Raw genomic sequence first — 18,073 nt, 5'->3', positions numbered from 1 at the left:
CTATCAAGAGTCAGACACTCAAACTCAAGTGACTGAGCCACCCAGGAACCCCTTGTGAAGTCTTTTAAACAGGAAAATTCAGTGATTCCTATAGAAAAAAAAAACTATAATGCCAAAATCTAAATCTAAAATACTAATTGTACAAGGAACCTTAAGATCAATAGAGAAACTGCTCAGCCACTTTCATGTGGTCATTCCATTTGGCACCGTTGTTTTCTTTCCCCAGTACTGACTGTGTTTAACACAGAATATAATTTTCCTAATAATTATGCTTAGAGTTCACTGTCTCATTCTCCCCATCTACATTAAGCTTAGAATGTTAGTAACATAAACAGTAATTAATGAGAAAAAGCAAGCTGGAAAAGCAGAGCTGTCTTATCTAAGTATATATTCCAGCTAAAGACAGAAAACAAACAGGAAAGTGTAACTTGAAAATAAATGAAGAATGGGTTCTATTTGTATTTCTATTTCCCATGATTTTTATTTTTTATCATTATTTTTATTGTGTTTGTTGCTATTTAAATTCCAGTTAGTTAACATATAGAGCAATATTAGTTTCGAGAGCAGAACTTAGTGATTCATCAGTTATATATAACACCTGGTGCTAATCACAAGTGCCCTCCTTGATGCCCATCCCTCATTCACCCCATCCCCCTGCCCACCTCTCTTCCAGCTACCTTCAGTTTCTTCTTTATAGCTAAGAGTCCATTTTCTGGTTTGTCTCTCTCTTTTTTCTCCCCAATATGTTTTGTTTTATTTCTTAAATTCCACATATGAGTGAACTCATATGGTACCTGTCTTTTTCTGACTGGCTTATTTTGCTTAGTATAATAAACTCTAACTCCATCCACATCCTTGCAAATGGCAAGATTTTGTTTTTTTTTTTTATGGCTGAGGAATATTCCATTTTGCATCTATACCACTACTTCTTTATCCATTCATTAGTTGATGGACATTTGGGCTCTTTCCATAATTTGGCTATTGCTCATAATGCTGTTATAAACACTGGGGTGCATGTGCTCTTTCGAATCAGTATTTCTGTGTCCTTTGGGTAAATACCTAACACTGTAATTACTGGATTATAGGGTACCTCTATTTTTAACTTTTTGAGGAACCTCCATACTATTCTCCGGAGTGGCTGCCCCAGCTTTCATTCCCACTAATAGTGTAGGTTTCCCTATTCTCCTCAACCTTGCCAACATCTGTTTCTTGTGTTGATTTTAGCTGTTCTGACAAGTGTGAGCTGATACCTCATTATAGTTTTGATTTATATTTTCCTGATGATGAGTGATATTGAATATCTTTTCATATGTCTGTTAGCTATCCCTTTGTCTTCTTTGGAAAAATGTCTATTCATGTCTTCTGCCTATATTTTAATTGGATTATTAATTTTGGGTGTTGAATTATATAAGTTCTTTATATATTTTGGATACTAACCCTTTATCTGATGTCATTTGTAAATATCATTCCCCATTCCAAAGGTTATCTTTTAGTTTTGTTGATTGTTTCCTTCAGTGTGCAGATATTTTTATCTTGATGGAGTCCTAATAGTTCATTTTTGCCTTTGTTTCCCGGGCCCCATGAGACATTATCTAGTAACAAGTTGAACTGGCCTATGTCAAAGTGCTTACTGCCTGGGTTCTCTTCTAGGATTTTGATGGATTTGGATCTCACATTTAGGTTTTTCATCCATTTTACATTTATTTTTGTGTATGGTATAAGAAAGTGGTCACATTTCATTCTTTTGCATGGAGCTGTCCAGTTTTCCCAAAAACCATCTGTTGAAGAGACTGTCCTATTTCCACTGGATAGTCTTTCCTGCTGTGCAGATTAGTTGTCCATATAATTGTGTGTCTATTTCTGGGCTCTCTATTCTGTTCCATTGATCTATGTATGTTTTTGTGCTAGTACCATATGGTCTTGATCACTACAGCTTTGTTATATAACTCAAGAGTCCAGAACTGTGATGCCTCTAAGCCTTGCTTTTCTTTTTAAAGATTGTTTTGGCTATCTGGGGTCCTTTGTGGTTCCATACAAATTTTAGGACTGTTTGTTTTAGCTCTGTGAAAATTTCTGGTGTTATGTTGATAGGGTTTGCATTAAATGTGTGGAGGATTGCTTTGGGTAGTATAGACATTTTAACAATATTTGCTCTTCCAATTCATGAGTGTGGAATATTTTTCCATTTTTTTGTGTCTTCTTCAATTTCTTTGATAAATGTTCTATAGTAATCAGAGTACAGATCTTTTACCTCTTTAGTTAGGTTTATTTCTAGATATCTTAAAATAGTTTTTGGTGGAACTGTAGAGGGAATTGATTCTCTGATTTCTCTTTCTGCTGCTTCATTACTGGTGTATAAAAATGAAAGAGACTTCTGTACATTGATTTTGTAACCTGTTACTTCATGCAATTCATTTATCAGTTCTATTAATTTTTTGGTGGAGTCGTTCAGGTGTTCTACATAGAGTATCATGTCTTCTGTGAATAGTGAAAGTTTTACTTCTTTCTTGCCAATTTGGGCGCCTATTATTTCTTTTTGTTGTGTGACTGCTGAGGCAAGGAGTTCCAGTATTATGTTAACTAACAATGGTGAGAGTGGACATCCCTGTAATATTCCTGACCACAGAAGAAAAGCTCTTGGTTTTTCCCCATTAAGTATATTAGCTGTGGGGCTTTGGTTTATGGCCTTTATGATACTGAGGTATGTTCCCTCTATCCCTACTTTGTTGAGGGCTTTTATCAAGAATGGATGCAGATGTCCACAACTGTCAAAATATGGGAAGAACCCAGATGTCCATCAGTGGATGAATGGATAAAGAAGTGGTATATCTCTATGGTGGTATATTACTCAGCTATCAAAAAGAATGAAATCTTATAATTTGCAACTACATGGGTGGAACTAGACTGTATTATGTTAAACATAGTAAGTCAGACAGAGAAACAAAAATATATAATTTCACTCATGTGGAATTTAAGAAACAAAATGGATAACACAGGGGAAGGGAAGGAAAAATAAAATAAAATAAGATGAAAACAGAGAGGGAGACAAACCATGAGAGACTCTTAACTATAGGAAACAAACAGCGTTACTGGAGGGGAGGTTGGTGGGGGGGGGTATGGGGTAACTGGGTGATGGGCATCAAGGAGAGCCCATGATGTAATGAACACTGGGTGTTATATGCAGCTGATGAAATCACTAAACTCTACCCTGAGCCTAATAATACACTATATGTTAACTAACTTTAAATTAAAAAAAAGAATGGACACTGTACTTTGTCAAGTGCTTTTTCTGCATCTATTGAGAGTATCATATGGTTCTTATCCTTTCTTTTATTAATGTGGTGTATTATGTTGACTGATTTGGGAATGTTAAACCACCCTGGCACCACAGGAGTAAGTCCCACTTGATTGTGGTGAATGATTTTTTTAACGTACAGTTGGATTCAATTTGTTAGTATTTTGTTGAGAATTTCTGCATTCATGTTCATCAGGGATATTGGCCTATAATTCTCTTTCTTAGTGGGGTGTTTGTCTGGTTTTGGAATCAAGGTAATGCTGACCTCATAGAATGAGTTTGGAAGTTTTCCTTCCATTTCTATTTTTTGGAATAGTTTTAGAAGAATAAGTATTAAGCCATCATTAAATGTTCACTATAATTCCCCTGTGAAACCATCTGGCCCTGGACTTTTGTCTGTGGAGAGATTTTGATTATTGATATAATTTCTTTGCTAGTTATCAGTCTGTTCAAGTTTTCTATTTCTTCCAGCTTTAGGTGTTGGTTTTGGACTATCATGTTTTCATTTTCACTTGTTCCAATGTATTTTTAAATTTCTTCTTTAATTTCCTGGTCAATCCATTCATTCTTTAATAGGATGTTCTTTCACCACCATGTCTTTATAGACTTTCCAATTTTTTTCTTGTGGTTGACTTCAATTTTCATAGCACTGTGGCTGGAAAATATGCATGGCATTATCTTTTTGTACTTATTGAAGTTGCTTTGTGACCCAGTATGTGATCTATTCTGGAGAATGTCCTACTGGCACTTCAGTATAATATGTATTCTGCTGCTTTAGGTTGAAATGTTCTCAATAGATCTGTGAAGTCCATCTGGTCCAGTGTGTTATTCAAAGCCATTGTTTCCCTATTGATTTTTCTGCTTAGATGATCTGTCCATTGATTTAATGGAATGTTAATGTCCATTATTAATGTACTATTATACATGAGTTCCCTTATATTTGCTATCGTTTTACATATTTGGATGCTCCTAAGTTGGAGGCATAAATATTTACAATTGTTAGGTCTTCTTGTTGGATAGTCCTCTTCTATTACGATATAGTGCCCTTCTTCATCTTTGCTTTAAAATCTAGTTTGTCTAAGTATGACTACTCTAGCTTTCTTTTGACATCCATTAGCATGATAAATGGTTCTCCAGCCCTTCACTTTCAATCTGGAGGTGTCTTTAGGTGTAAAATGAGTCTCTTGTAGGCAGCATCGATATGGGTCTTATTTTCTTATCCATTCTGACACCCTATGTCTTTTCATTGGAGCATTTAGTCCATTTACATTCAAAGGGATTATTGATAGAAATTTCATGCCATTTTATTGCTTGTTTTGTTGTTTATGGTGATTTTCTCTGTTTCTTTCTAGTCTCTGTCACCTCTGGTCATTCTTTCCCACCCAAAGTGTCCCCTTTAATACTCCTTGAAGGGCTGGTTTGGTGGCCATAAATTCTTTTAGTTTTTGTTTTCTGGGAAGCTTTTTATCTCTCCTTCTATTCCAAATAACAGCTTTGGTAGATAGAGTATTCTTGGCTGCATATTTTTTGCATTCAGCACATTGAATATATCACACCACTCCTTTCTGGCCTGCCACATTTCTGTGGAGTCATCCCTTGTCTTTGCTTGTAAGTTAGAAACTTCCTCTCTCTTGTTGCTTGTAGGAATTTTTCTTTATCTCTAAATTTTTACAAATTTAACTACAATGTCTTGGTGTTGGCTTGCTTTTGTTGACTTTGATGGGAGTTCTCCATGCCTCCTGGATCTAGATGTGTTTCAGTCCCCAGATCAGAGAAGTTTATCACTATAATTTCCTCAAATAACCTTCTGCCCCTTTCCCCTCTCTTTTTCTTCTGGCACTCCTTTGGTAAGAATATTATTATGCTTAATGAAGTCACTGAGTACCTATGCTCACATTTGTGATCCCACATTTTTTTCTCTCTTCTTTCCAGCTTCATTACTTTTCACAGTTTTATTTTATGTATCACTTACTTGTTCCTCTTCTTCCATCCTTGTGGGCAATACATCCAGTTGGTTTTGTATCTCAGTTACAGGATCTTTTATTTTAGGCTGACTAGTTTTTAGATCTTTTGTCTTTCCTGTAAGGGGCCCCCTGGTGTCTTCTGTGCTCTTCTCAAGTCCAGCTAGTATCTTTATGACTGTTGCTTTAAATTCTGGATCATGCATAATACTTCTATCTGTTTTGATTAGATCCTTAGCCATGACCTTTTTTTTGTTCTTCCTTCTGGGATGAACTCCTCCATCTTGGCCTTTTGTCTAGGTCTCTGTCTTCTTCTCTGTGTTAGGAAAGCCTGTATGTTTTCTGCTCCTGAGAGTAATGACTTTATTAAGAAGAGGTCCTACACTGTCCAGGGCCTGGCACTTCAGGAAGTGTCTTGTGTGTGTGCGTTCTGTGTGCGCACTCTGCCGCTGTGTTTTGGCTGCTCTTTCCCTCAGGTCAGTCCTCTGCAGAGTTTCTCTTTGCCCACAGTGGGGCATGTTTGGACCTTGGTCAAAGTGTGGGAAGTATTAACTAGGTGTGCTCTGGTCGGCTTCCTAAAAGAGATCTGGTGCTACTTTTAGTAGTGCTGAAGCTTTGCAGAACTCTATGGTCAGTAGACATGGTGTGTGGGTTTGTGTTAGTCTTCTGGGGGAGGGGCCCATTGTTCTGTTTCTCAGGCACACTTGACCAATAAAAGCAGCACCTGCAGAGTGTGGGGGGCTGGGGCTTGGTGTAAGCAGTATAGGCTGCCACTACTGGCCCTGTGCCAGTTACTGAAGTTAGTTTATGCTGGGGGACAGGGGAGAAAAAATAGCACCAGCCCCTCTGGTACCAGAGAGGGGGATTTGCACCCACTTTTGTCCAGGGAAGCCCTCCCAGAAGAGTGAACACTCTCCCCTGTGCGTCCTAGGAATCCCTCAGATCCCTGCCTTCACCCTGTCTGCGTCCTGGTCATCTGCCCACCTGCCAACACAGTGCACCTGTGTTCTATCTCAGGCAGGCTGGCTGAGTTTTAAAACTCCAAACTTCAGGGTCCCACACTGGTCCTCTGAGAGCAGGTCTTACTGTGTTGGGACTGATGCAGGTTTGTTCCAGAAGGCAGTGGCACCAAAGCACAGGGGCATGGATATTGGAGTAAAGTGCAGCAAAGAGCCCGTGCCCAGGGTAGCTGCCCTCATTATGTGTCTCTACATGATGCTGAGGGGCATGGGAGTGTAATGGCACCAGCCGGCTTTTTTATCCCTAGACAGGCAATGTCACCTCTCCCAGATGCATTCCAGGAAGGGTGATCTAACTCTCCCAGTGTGTCCTAAGGCACTTTTAGTTTCTGTAGGCTGCTATTGGGCCCTCTGCCTTTCTTCTCCACAGAAGCACTGTAGCAGCCACCAGGTTCCATACTAGCTATGCCTCAGACCTATAAAACTCCAGTCTTTGAGGCCCCTTGGTTGAAAAAAATTTGAAAATCAGCCCTTCTCATTTTCCCAGTCAATGGCTGGGGAAGTGATTTCCTTGTGCAATCCCCTGTGTGCTCTCTCTCCCCGTAACTAGGACTCCCTCCCCTCTGCAGCATCCACCATCTTTATCAACCCCCACACATCTCAGCACGTCCTACTTTCCATGATATGGCCTCTTCTCTCTTCTCTCCCTCTAGCTGTAGAGTTTGTTCTGTCAGTCTTCAAATTGATTTCTTGGCTATTCAGAATGATGTAATATTTATCTAGCTCTAGGGCGGAGGCAAGCCAAGGGTCCTCCTAGTACTCCACCATTGTAGCTCTTCCCCATGATTTATTTTTATATATATATATATATATATATATATATACACACACACACACACACTTAAATGAACAAAAGCACACATTTCACAAATACATATATACTTATTTGTATTTTGACAATTTGGAACTTCTGACAATTCAGTATTGAGCAATGTACTTTTGTGTTGTGTATTTTGTAGATACTGTTAGTTCTCTGCTCTAATCCATCCAACATCAACCTTTTTACTTGCTGGAAGAACCCTGGGTTGGTTTGGTTGCTCAGTTTGCATAGTCTCATGCTCAGGGAAGGGGCTTGCTTTTGTTGTTTCTTCATTGTGGGGGCTCTACATACATTGTAAGGTGTTTAGCAGCATTCCTGGCTTCACCCACTAAATGCCAGCTGTACCTCCTCCTTGGTTATGATAGACAAAATTGTCTCTAGACCTTGCCAAATGTCTCCCAGCGGGTCAAAATCATTCCTGGGTCATTATGACTGTCCTAAAGTCACACCAGACAAGTCAGTCTTTAAGCAACGGTTGTTACCCTAGATAATCTGCATCAATTAGTCTATTGCTCGGGACAGCTGTCGGTAGTTAAGAAGTAACTGAAGCTTGGTTACTGTTTGTCCAAGCATATAATGGATAACTTGTAGATCATAATAATGATCTGATAGCTGCTTCTCCAGAAATGAAATAGCTGTTTTTCCACTCTAAATTCAGCATGGAAAACTAGGAAACAATATATATTTACCACCACAAACAAACACCAAACAAGGTGGAGAAGAAGAAAAGGGTAAAGATTAAATGTGAAAGGCCATACAGTAGCAAAAACAATGATGACCCTGTTCATATGTCACTTACTCTTCAAAGCCTTCCTTAAATCAGAATAAATGACTCTCTCTTCTGTGCTCATGAGCTCTTTGTGTACATTTCATTATTAGTATTTGTTCATTTGACAGTCTTTCCCATTAGAATATGAGCTCTGAGGAGCCAACATTTTAATTTTTCATCTTTAGTACTTTGGTTCACTCATTGCATTATTAATTCACTGTCACTCATATATGTTGTTAGTGATCTGCCCTGTGTTTGATCTAGAGTAGGCTAATTTATGGTGAAGATTGAGATATGGTAATGAATACATTACAGGGTATGAAAGCACACTAAAGGGTTATCTAGGCCAAAATGGAAGCACTAGGGTAAAAATCCTCTTGGACAGTTGGTAAAGTAATTGGGGAAGTAGTGAAGGTAGGGGAGAAGAAGAGGAAGTGGGCAGATGAGGCAAAAGGATCTCCATGGACAGGATTCCAGGGAGAGTCCTGCCTCCTACTACCTTGTACAGGGGCTAGGGCATCTTTTCTAATAAAATTATCATTAGCAAATAGATAAATAAGGATGAAGCAGAATGAAGACAAACTGGTGGTACCAGTAGAATTGGCTTTTGGGATCTTTTGGCTCAGGTTGTAATTATTAATAGCTTTGGCCATTCTCAAGGCCTATGGAAAAGGTCAGTTTGTATACTCTACTGCTCATTTTATAACTTTCTTACTTCCTGATGTTTGGACATAATTCAGTAATAACTTGTTTATGAGAAACACTTCCTTGAAAAATTCTATGTGAGGTGTTGCTAGAACTAAAGCAAAAGCATTTTGTTTCCTGGTTCTAGTTCTTACTAGACCTTTAATAAGAAAAGAAGGTATTGAACTGACTTTGTTAATCTTTTCAGTGTTAACTATGACATTGTCTTAGATTTTTAAAGGACAATATTCATCTTGCCATAAGCAATTCTGACAACTTTTTAGAAATATTTTAGAAACATTTATGATATTTTAAATGTTTACAATATTATTCTAAAGTGGTTCTCTTTAAACCATGTATGCCACTATTACATATTGCTTTATTACATATTCCTTTAGTTCCTCATGATATATTTAGTTTTTTTACACAAGGAACAATTGCATAAGAAAAATAGGACATGGACATCTACTCCTGGCCCAAAGAAAGTAGTCAAACAGAATACAACAGTTGATAGGTGGTATCTTTTTCCAAAAAAAAAAAAAAAAATTAACGATGCCTGTATAATACAGTAAAGTCTGTTCTCTGTCACAGCTGGTGAATGAGGAATATGATGAATTCTGGTCAAAAGTTCTGCTTAACAGAGTTACCATATATTTTATATGAATTGCCTATTTTCAAAGAGTTGCAACAGATCAAAATAACCCTAAGGCTACATAGGTAAGGTGGTCCCAGTTGAACTCAAAGGGATGTGTGTGTGTGTGTGTGTGTGTGTGTGTGTGTGTGTCTGTGTGTGATTAGAGAGAGGTAGTTGGTGGGATTTGCATGAAAGGATTTATGCTGGTTATTTGTCCTTGGCTTCTAGAAGAAGTTACATACATCCCTATGTGACAGAACAAAAGGAAGGATGGAGGGGAATGGAAGGGCTTATGGATTTAGGATTGCTTTGAGGTCTCTAGGACTTGAAAACTTTTTAAGCCTTTAAGGGGAAAGGGATCAGAAGAAAAGCAAAAGGAACTGTTTTTATGAAGTGTGCTGTGAACACAGCTAACTTTGCACTGAGCATACCACCACTATGGTACTACCAGGACTGGTGGCAAACTGGAGCAATATCTCTGACTGCAACCTTGGTCCAGATGGATTTTCACTGAGGGCGGCCCCATACAGGTTTGCCAGCAAAAGGCAGAGGGGAGCCAGAGTGGAAGCAGGACTGGACCATCAGGGCTTTGCCTATTTTGTTCACTGCTACATTCCCATCATCCTAGACTAGCAGGCACTCAAATATTTGTGGGCAAATGTCAAGTCATAACTATAGCTAACATCTTCTGAGCCCATATAAGATGACTCCTGATGTACTTGTTGGAGTGGAAACTTCGCAGGGAGCTTGAGTCCTGCCAGCAGAGGTAAAGAAGAGAGAATTTGGGATGTCCGGATTATTGTTACTGACATGACCGCCATCTGGACTCACAGCTGCTGAGGCCTGGAGATACTTAGCTTACAAATAAAGCTATACTATTCGAGAGGCACATCAGGCTTTTTGGAGTTTCTCAAAAGTATCTTTACAATTATTAATTATCATTATATTGGCAAAACAAAGATACATCAAATTATGAGGCATCTAACAGAGATTTTGGATGATGGAACTTTAGATAACAGAGTTTATATTACTGATTACTCTCCTTTATTAAAGAATATATTTGGTTTCGTATGTAAGTCCACCATTTCTGTAATACCACACTAAAGTTTCCTTTAAATGTCAAGTACTTTGTAAACTGAAGCTTTAAAAATGTGTCAAAATAACTTAGTCTTCTTGGATCAGAGATTATATATACACAATCTTTTTATGCAAAATTTCAGCCTCATTCCTTTAAAGGCAAATTTCCTGTAATGAATGAATAAAAATGTTCTGTATATATCAGTTTAGTCTTTTGGGTTTAACGAACTACAGGTGTTCACTTTGGCTTTCCAATTATATTTTGGATTTAGACATGATTGAGGCCTTATAAAGAGGAAGATGACTTGAGAGAAATGAGAGCTTATCAAAATTAAATATCTCCATCAACCAAGAAAGGTACATAGCTCTCATGCAAGCTTAGATTTTGAAAGGACAATTACTTAAGATAGAAGGAAGATCACCCCTAAATGAGAATTAAGATAAGAATAATCTCAGTTTTTGAGGCTTGCTGGGGGGAGGGGGTGTGGGAGAGGGGGGTGGGGTTATGGACATTGGGGAGGGTATGTGCTATGGTGAGTGCTGTTAAGTGTGTAAACCTGGCGATTCACAGACCTGTACCCCTGGGGATAAAAATACATTATATGTTTATAAAAAATAAATTAAAAAAAAAAGAATAACCTCAGTTTTATAACTCCTCATGCCATACTAGCTATGGGAACAACTAAGGCATAATGACAGTCACACATTTGCCTTTAAGCCTTCATTTAGTTTTAATACTGTGCTCCCAAAGTTTCTCTCTGTTCTAAGAGGCTCAGGTCCCCTTAGACACTTGGTGTTGTCTTCTTTTGCTGCTTCCACTTTCATACTTCACCTTCGGCCAGCCTGGGAGGATAATTCACATTAAGTGATTATGGCTCAGTCAGCCAAGCCTAGATGGTCTGGTCTGTAAGCAACCATACTTCTTTTGATTTTAGAAGCCACTTTGATTTTAAACAATTTAGATTTCATCCTGAGGCTACAGAGAATTCATTAAAGAATTTTAAGTCAGGAAAGTAACACTGTCTTCTTTGTTTTGTTTTCAGTTTTATTCTGACTTTAATGTTGCAAATGGATTAGAAGTAAAAGAGAAGCAGACACAGATACCAATCAAGAACATCATTATAATAGTCTAGCTGAGAGGCAGTAGAGGCCCAGAACGAAATAGCATCAGTGGGCTGGAAAGAAATGAATGGACTGTAAGACATTTAGGAGATAGAAGCAAGAAGACTGAATGATGATATAAATGCAGCTATCACTTAGCCTCCTGAGACTTAATCATTTTAATATTCATCTAAGAGCTATTCAAAAATTGTTAGAGGAAATTCTGATTAAAAAATGTTAAAGTTTATTTATCAAATGAATAGCAGCAAATACTTATTTTGTTGAGGGGAAATCTTCCAGCATGATTAATAGTAATGATAATGTTTTCTTAAGTTATGTAAATGAATCTATTAATTCTATAAAGCCTTTTGCCTTTATGTCCAATGTATGAGATATAGAAAGAGAACATACACAAAACAAAAATAAATTGTGTGCCTGGGTAACATATTGGTCTTTAAAAAATAAAACAAAAACATACAGAATCCTTAGGAAACTGCCAGATTTAAAAGACAAAAGAAATATTCTCTGTAATTTATTTGGATCTATGAAGGTTACTAAAGTATAATACTTGCCTCAAACACTTTCCCAATAGCTGAAATTAATTTTTATGCCTAAGCAAGGTACTGCATGGCAGTGAAACATAAGGTTCATTGATTTTGGATATTCTATTCAAAGTATTTCAAAAGAAAAAAGACTGTAGCCAACTGTTTGAACTAACTGAAGCATAAAGAAGAATAAGCAAAAAAAGAGGTCTAAACCTTTTATAAATGTGGAATTTTATTTTCTTCTACAAAATATTCAACATAAATTTAGGGATTATTAATTAATCTTGAATATATTATAAACGTTTTTTTTTAATTCTGATGATGTCGGGAAACTAACTAGAAAGAGAGACTTAATTCTGAATTTAGAAATGTTTCCAATTACATATATCTTCATGCTAATATACAGGACAAGCATCTTGAATATGTTTAACATCCTCAATTGAGTAACAAATAACATGAATGATATGAATAATTAATATAGCAGCATCTCAAAGAGATTACCCAATTTTGCTTCCATTAATTTGAATGTGCTATGTCAAACCCTTTTGTTTATTTCCATTCTCTCCATCCTTTAGATGATACCTCTCTGAGGAAGACTTTTTGCTATGTGCATTTTGTTTATGCTGCACATGCCAAATAAATCTCCCAGGATGAAACTCTGAGCTCATCTGGAAGTAATTTTTGGTAGCATATGAATCAGAACTCTTATTTTCTTCTCAGCAATACTGGTATTTTATTGCTTCCATGTATAGTCCAATATGCTTTTAGCAGTAGGAAGCCTGAGGCCATATACAGAAAACACTAAGAAAATGGGAACTTTTGGCGATCACAATTTTTGTCTCTCTTTCTGGGTTCTTCCCTCCCCTGGGAGAGTGAAATCATTTCATGTTCACTATGAAACAGGAACATGGTGAACATGATTGACTGAAGTTGGTGATGTTGATTTAGGAGTGTTCAGCTTATTATAGGTAAGGTGTAAAAGCTTTAAATCTGCTTGTCAAAATCTACTTGTCAAACACCTATGGGTTTTTCCAGACTCTGCCCAAATGTCACTTTCTCTGTGAAGGCTCCTCAGGCCAGCTCAGGAACGGTTAGGCAGTTCTTCCCTTGCATTACTATAGCACCTTGATACTCCTAAGGCAGCACTATCAAATTACATTGTATTTACTTACCTGTCTCTTTTCATTCATAGATAGAGATTATTATTTTCCTTTTATCTCTGGACTAGAGCATTACCAAAATCAAAACAGTTCTCAATAAATAATCATCAAATATATGGGTAGAATATGACTAATAATGTTCTCCATCTGCATTGCATAGGTTATGAGGTGTTTTCACATAGTGTTGAGAAAGATATGTCAGGAATTATCACCTGTATTTTATAAATGAGGGAACTGATGCCCAGAGAGAATACCTAACCGACCCAAGTTCAAAACAACTAATAAGCTGCACACTTGGCTCTCATGCCAGCAAGTCAATAATGATTTGCAGATAAAAATGATAGTAATAGTGTTCTGAAAGGCAGAGGGCAGTGGCTGACCAGGACACATTATAGGAAATAGTTACCTATTTTGAAATCTTTAAAATCAATCTTAGCACGGTCTAAAGAAATTAACGTAAATGTACACGAAAATGGACTTCAGAATGTCAACTGACTTACAATGAGAATAATTTGTGACAAAATACTTTCCTATACTCAAGCTATACATACAGTGAAGTCAGTAGACAAATATATCCTATTTATCTATGTAATTCACATGACTCTCTGCAATTCTGTGGCTCACAGACTTCTAAAGAGGAATAAATTCTTAGAGATCAGGAGTAAAATCACTTCATTTTAGTTAAAAAAATAAGTAGCTACAAAAGATAAATGACTTATATAAATTCACACAGCTTATTAGTGACAACGCCTGGTCACTGAATCAGGTCTTCTTAAAAATTACATCATCACATCAAAAAAACAAAAAACAAACAAACAAAAAACCACCACCAAAAAACAAACAAAAAAAACTTTTGATTGAGAAGTAATATAATTCTAATTCTAGTTCTTAGCAAGATTTCTAAGCAACAGGCTGCAATACAGGAATTGTCCTTAAACAGATGCTATACAATGGGAGTACATCAAATTCTATTCTATGACTGCATCAGGGAGGTGAGGGCCACTCATGTGACAGTTTTCACATCCAATCCACTAAAACAAGGTACTTTTTAATAGGAGATTGACAATATTAACTATAATTACATCCAGTTACCCACACTGATGTTACAAAATAATTTATTGGATTTATCTTTTCAGTGTGTCAACTGAAGTGTATTTTCTAATCTCCATTCCTTTTCAACATATTTGTTTTCTTCTTGAAAATAGTCCAAGTAGATATAATGTAGGTATGCACAGGTTCATGTCATACTTACAGCTTTTAAGTTTTGAAAATAGTTGGGTGAGTCATTGCCAGAACACATTTTACGACTTACTGGCCAGCTAAAAAGTTAAATATGTGTGTCTATTAAGGGGGTAAAGACCAGAGACCAAAATAAGCTAAAATTCTCAGAAAAAAAAGAGACAAATGATCATATTTATGAAAGCTTTTTTAAGCTTCTATCACCAAAAATAGGATGTGCTCTGGGTTATATGTCCCAGCTCAGTAGATAAAAGCAAACGCTTTCCACAAAAATATCTGTATTTCACAGACTGTGCAAGTCATACCCCAATCCAATTTCATGGCACAACATATTCAATTAATAGAGCAAGCCTTTTTTAGCAAATAACTGCTTTTGGAATAGATATGTATCTCAAACTGCAATGAATTTGTTTGCTAATTGATCTTCCTGTTGCGGATAATTGCTAGAATTTCTTCTTTTAAATACATGAAACCTTACTTATTTGGTATCAACTATTACATGTATCTACCACTATCATAGTCAGAGTCTGTGCTCTTCTCCTTTTTCACTAGATGCAGAGAACTACTTCCACAACATTTATACAGTAAAGCTTTTGCTTCCCTCTAGCTTCATAACTGGCACCCTGACTACCCATCTCTAACTAATGCTAGTATTTCCTGTTATCCCCAAGAGTTAATAGTTTGAAACAGGAGCCTACATTATGAAAGAAAATGTGAATATTACAAGTCATTTTTATAGTCTACTGTAGAGTTGATTTCTTATAAAGACTATGACAAAAACTTGCTCACAAATCATAGCATTTTAATGTATTAAGTGAAAGATGACTTTAGATATTAATTTTTAAGCTAGGTCAAATTACAATACTATGCTATATAAAAATTAACATAATTTAAGTACCAATTCATTCATTCTTACAAAATTTCAGTAGAGAAATTCCCATATATATCTAAAGTTGAAGATAGTTCATTTAAGTCTCCATTATATATTAAGCCAGCCAACCATTTTTATCTATGTCACAGGTATAAAATATCTGTCCATTCCTGCTAAAGGCCTATAACATGAAGTCAATATGATCAATAGGTACATAAAATGCTAATAGAAGAGACTATTTAAAAAAACACAAGCAACAGGACTTGCAATCCTTTAAGATGTATTACTCACCAGAAACAAAGTTCGGAAGTTGCTGAGATCACCAAAGAACTCTTCGATGCTCACTGTCTTAGAGTCAAAAATAAAGTATTCTCCAAGATTCTCATAGAGCTTTAGCATGTTATTGTGCATGGTGAACAGTTTTTCATACTGGTCTCTGGCACTCTTTGTAAAGCTGTAGCTTTCTGTTAAGGACCATGACCCAATAGTACCTTAAAGGCAATCACCAGATATTAAGATTGAAGTATACCATCATTTTTATAAATACTTATGTATTAATTTGCAATGATCGTCATAAAAAATACCACAGACTGGGTAGCTTAGACAACAGAAATGTATTTTCTTACAATTCTGGAGGCCAGACATTCAATATCAAGGTATTGACAAGTTTGGTTTCTTCTGTAGCCAATCTCCTTAGCTTACAGATGGCCACCTTCTCACTATATCCTCACATGTTGGTCCCTTTGCCTGTGTTTGTGTCCTCATGTCCTCTTCTTATGAGGATACTAGTCATATTGGAGTAGGGTACACCTTAAGGACCTCATTTTAACTTAACTGTCTCTTTAAAACCCTATCTCTAAATACAGTCAGTCACATTCTGAGATTTTGGGGGTTAGGGCTTCAACATAGGAATTTTTGCAGGGACACAATTCAGTCTATAACTTGCTAGAGTTATTATATTGGTTAATGAGTTCTAGAAATCTGTAAATTAGGCAGAACTATCTAATGTTTAACCATGTGAAACATGTTTGATAAATGAAAGCATATAAGTACAAATACCAGAAAGCTGCCTCAGTTATCTTTTGGATGCCTTGGTGGCTCAGATGGTTAAGCATCTTCAGCTCAGGTCATGATCCCAGGGTCCTGGGATAGAGTTCTGCTTTGGGATCCCTGCTCAGTGGGGAAACTCTTCTCCTTCTGCCTGTGCCTCTCTTTCTCTCTGTCTCTCATGAATTAAATAAACATAATATATTTTTAAAAAAACTATCTAATTTATAACCATATAAAACATGTTTGCTAAGTGAAGGCATATAAATACAAATACCAGAAAACTGCCTCAGTTATCTTTTAATGAACAAGCTAGGGCAGAAACAAACAACAAAAAACTTAGAAAAAATATTCTTTTTTTAAATACACATATTCTATTTAGAGAGAGGTTACAGTGAATTCTATATATAGGCTGTGTATGTGTGTGTGTGTGTGTGTGTGTGTGTGTACACACACGCATGCTTATCCTACATGAAGAGGGGAAGCAGAGGAAGAGAGGAGGAGAGAAGGCAAGAGGGAGGTATGAAGAGAAAGGAAGAGGGAGAAAGGGAGACAGGAAAGAGGTGGAAAGTTCTGGTATAGCGCTAGAACCTTAATCACTTAAAGGGCTTGCTAAAACCCAGACTGCTGTTTGCTGGGACTGAGCCCAGGAGCCTGAGAATTATGATTGCTAAAGTGTTCCCAGGTGATATTGAGGCTGCCAGTCCTGAATACACTTTGAGTAGTATGCTATAGAAAAGCTGTTTATCCAGAAATTAATTATATCCTTTTTACAATGTTATCAAAAAAATGATAACCAGTACCAAAATATAAACGAATCAAATATGTAAATGTGTCTGACTAAAGGTATCATTGTATATAAATTTATCCCTGAAGAAATAAATTACAGTACTTTCTTCCTGATTATAGAGGATACAGATATAGGAAATTAACTCTTTAGAGGTACCTGAGTAGCTCAGTTGGTTAAGCTTCTGACTCTTGATTTTGGCTCAGGTCATGATCTTAGGGTCATGAGATGGAGCCCTGTGGTGTGGTTCTGAGTGTGGAGCCTGCTTATGATTCTCTATCCCTCTCCCTCTGCTCCCCTGCCCAAGAGAATCCAAAGCAGAATCTGCACTGAGTGCAGATCCCACCTCAGGGCTCAATCTCAGGACCCTGAGATCATGACCTGAGCCCAAACCAAGAGTCAGATGCTTAACTGATTGTGCTACCCAGGCAACCCAATCTCTCTCGCTCAAAACAAACAAACAAACAAACAAACAAACAAAAAACCTCTTTAGGTGACCCAGAAAACAAAAAAAAAACACACTAAAATTTTCAATAACTCAGAAGCAAATATTGTGAACATTTTGGAGTATTCTAGTCTTTCTTCCACGGCTAATAACTTTTGAACGTAAATTGGTAAGAATGCTTCAGAGAAAGGGAAGTAGACTAACAACGAAGAATAAAGGAAACCAAATCCACCTTTAAAAATTAGAGTTAAATTTTTAAAAAGATCAATGATCACAGAAGTAAAATGTCATTATGTAAAAAGGTAAAATACTTAGAATTATAAAAGAAGGTTAACAGCATGGTTTGGGATATGCTATAGTAAGGTCCATTATAATGTATTAATATGTTATGGTAGTATTACTTCATCAGACACTGATAACTGTGTTTTGAAATAATCGATTTTATGATTTTAAGATTAATCTTAAAATTTACACATAAATATATAAAATTCCTAAAACTATAAATCTTATATTTAAGATTTTCTGAATTCCTCAGTATGTTTTATTATAACTTGGGGCCAAATTTATTTTTGAGGGGAACACAGCTTTCGTTTTACAATAGAAGTCATTGGAGAAAAAC

General features: G+C 36.7%; 1 protein-coding gene across 9 annotated transcripts in view; it reads right to left on the bottom strand.

The window, feature by feature from the left end:
- Positions 1-18,073, bottom strand: part of DIAPH2 (diaphanous related formin 2) — a 1,001,991-nt gene that overhangs the window by 239,784 nt on the left and 744,134 nt on the right. For all 9 annotated transcript variants that reach the window (XM_059156886.1, XM_059156884.1, XM_059156888.1 and 6 more), the window contains one exon: positions 15,467-15,631. In XM_059156886.1, the coding sequence (XP_059012869.1) occupies positions 15,467-15,631 (165 nt within the window). The remainder of the gene's footprint in view (positions 1-15,466; positions 15,632-18,073) is intronic.

Source organism: Mustela lutreola, chromosome X, assembly GCF_030435805.1.
Source record: "Mustela lutreola isolate mMusLut2 chromosome X, mMusLut2.pri, whole genome shotgun sequence".
NCBI classification, from domain to species: Eukaryota; Metazoa; Chordata; class Mammalia; order Carnivora; family Mustelidae; genus Mustela; species Mustela lutreola.
The sequence above is the reverse complement of the archived record's forward strand: the minus strand, read 5'-3'. Positions and strand labels throughout refer to the sequence as shown.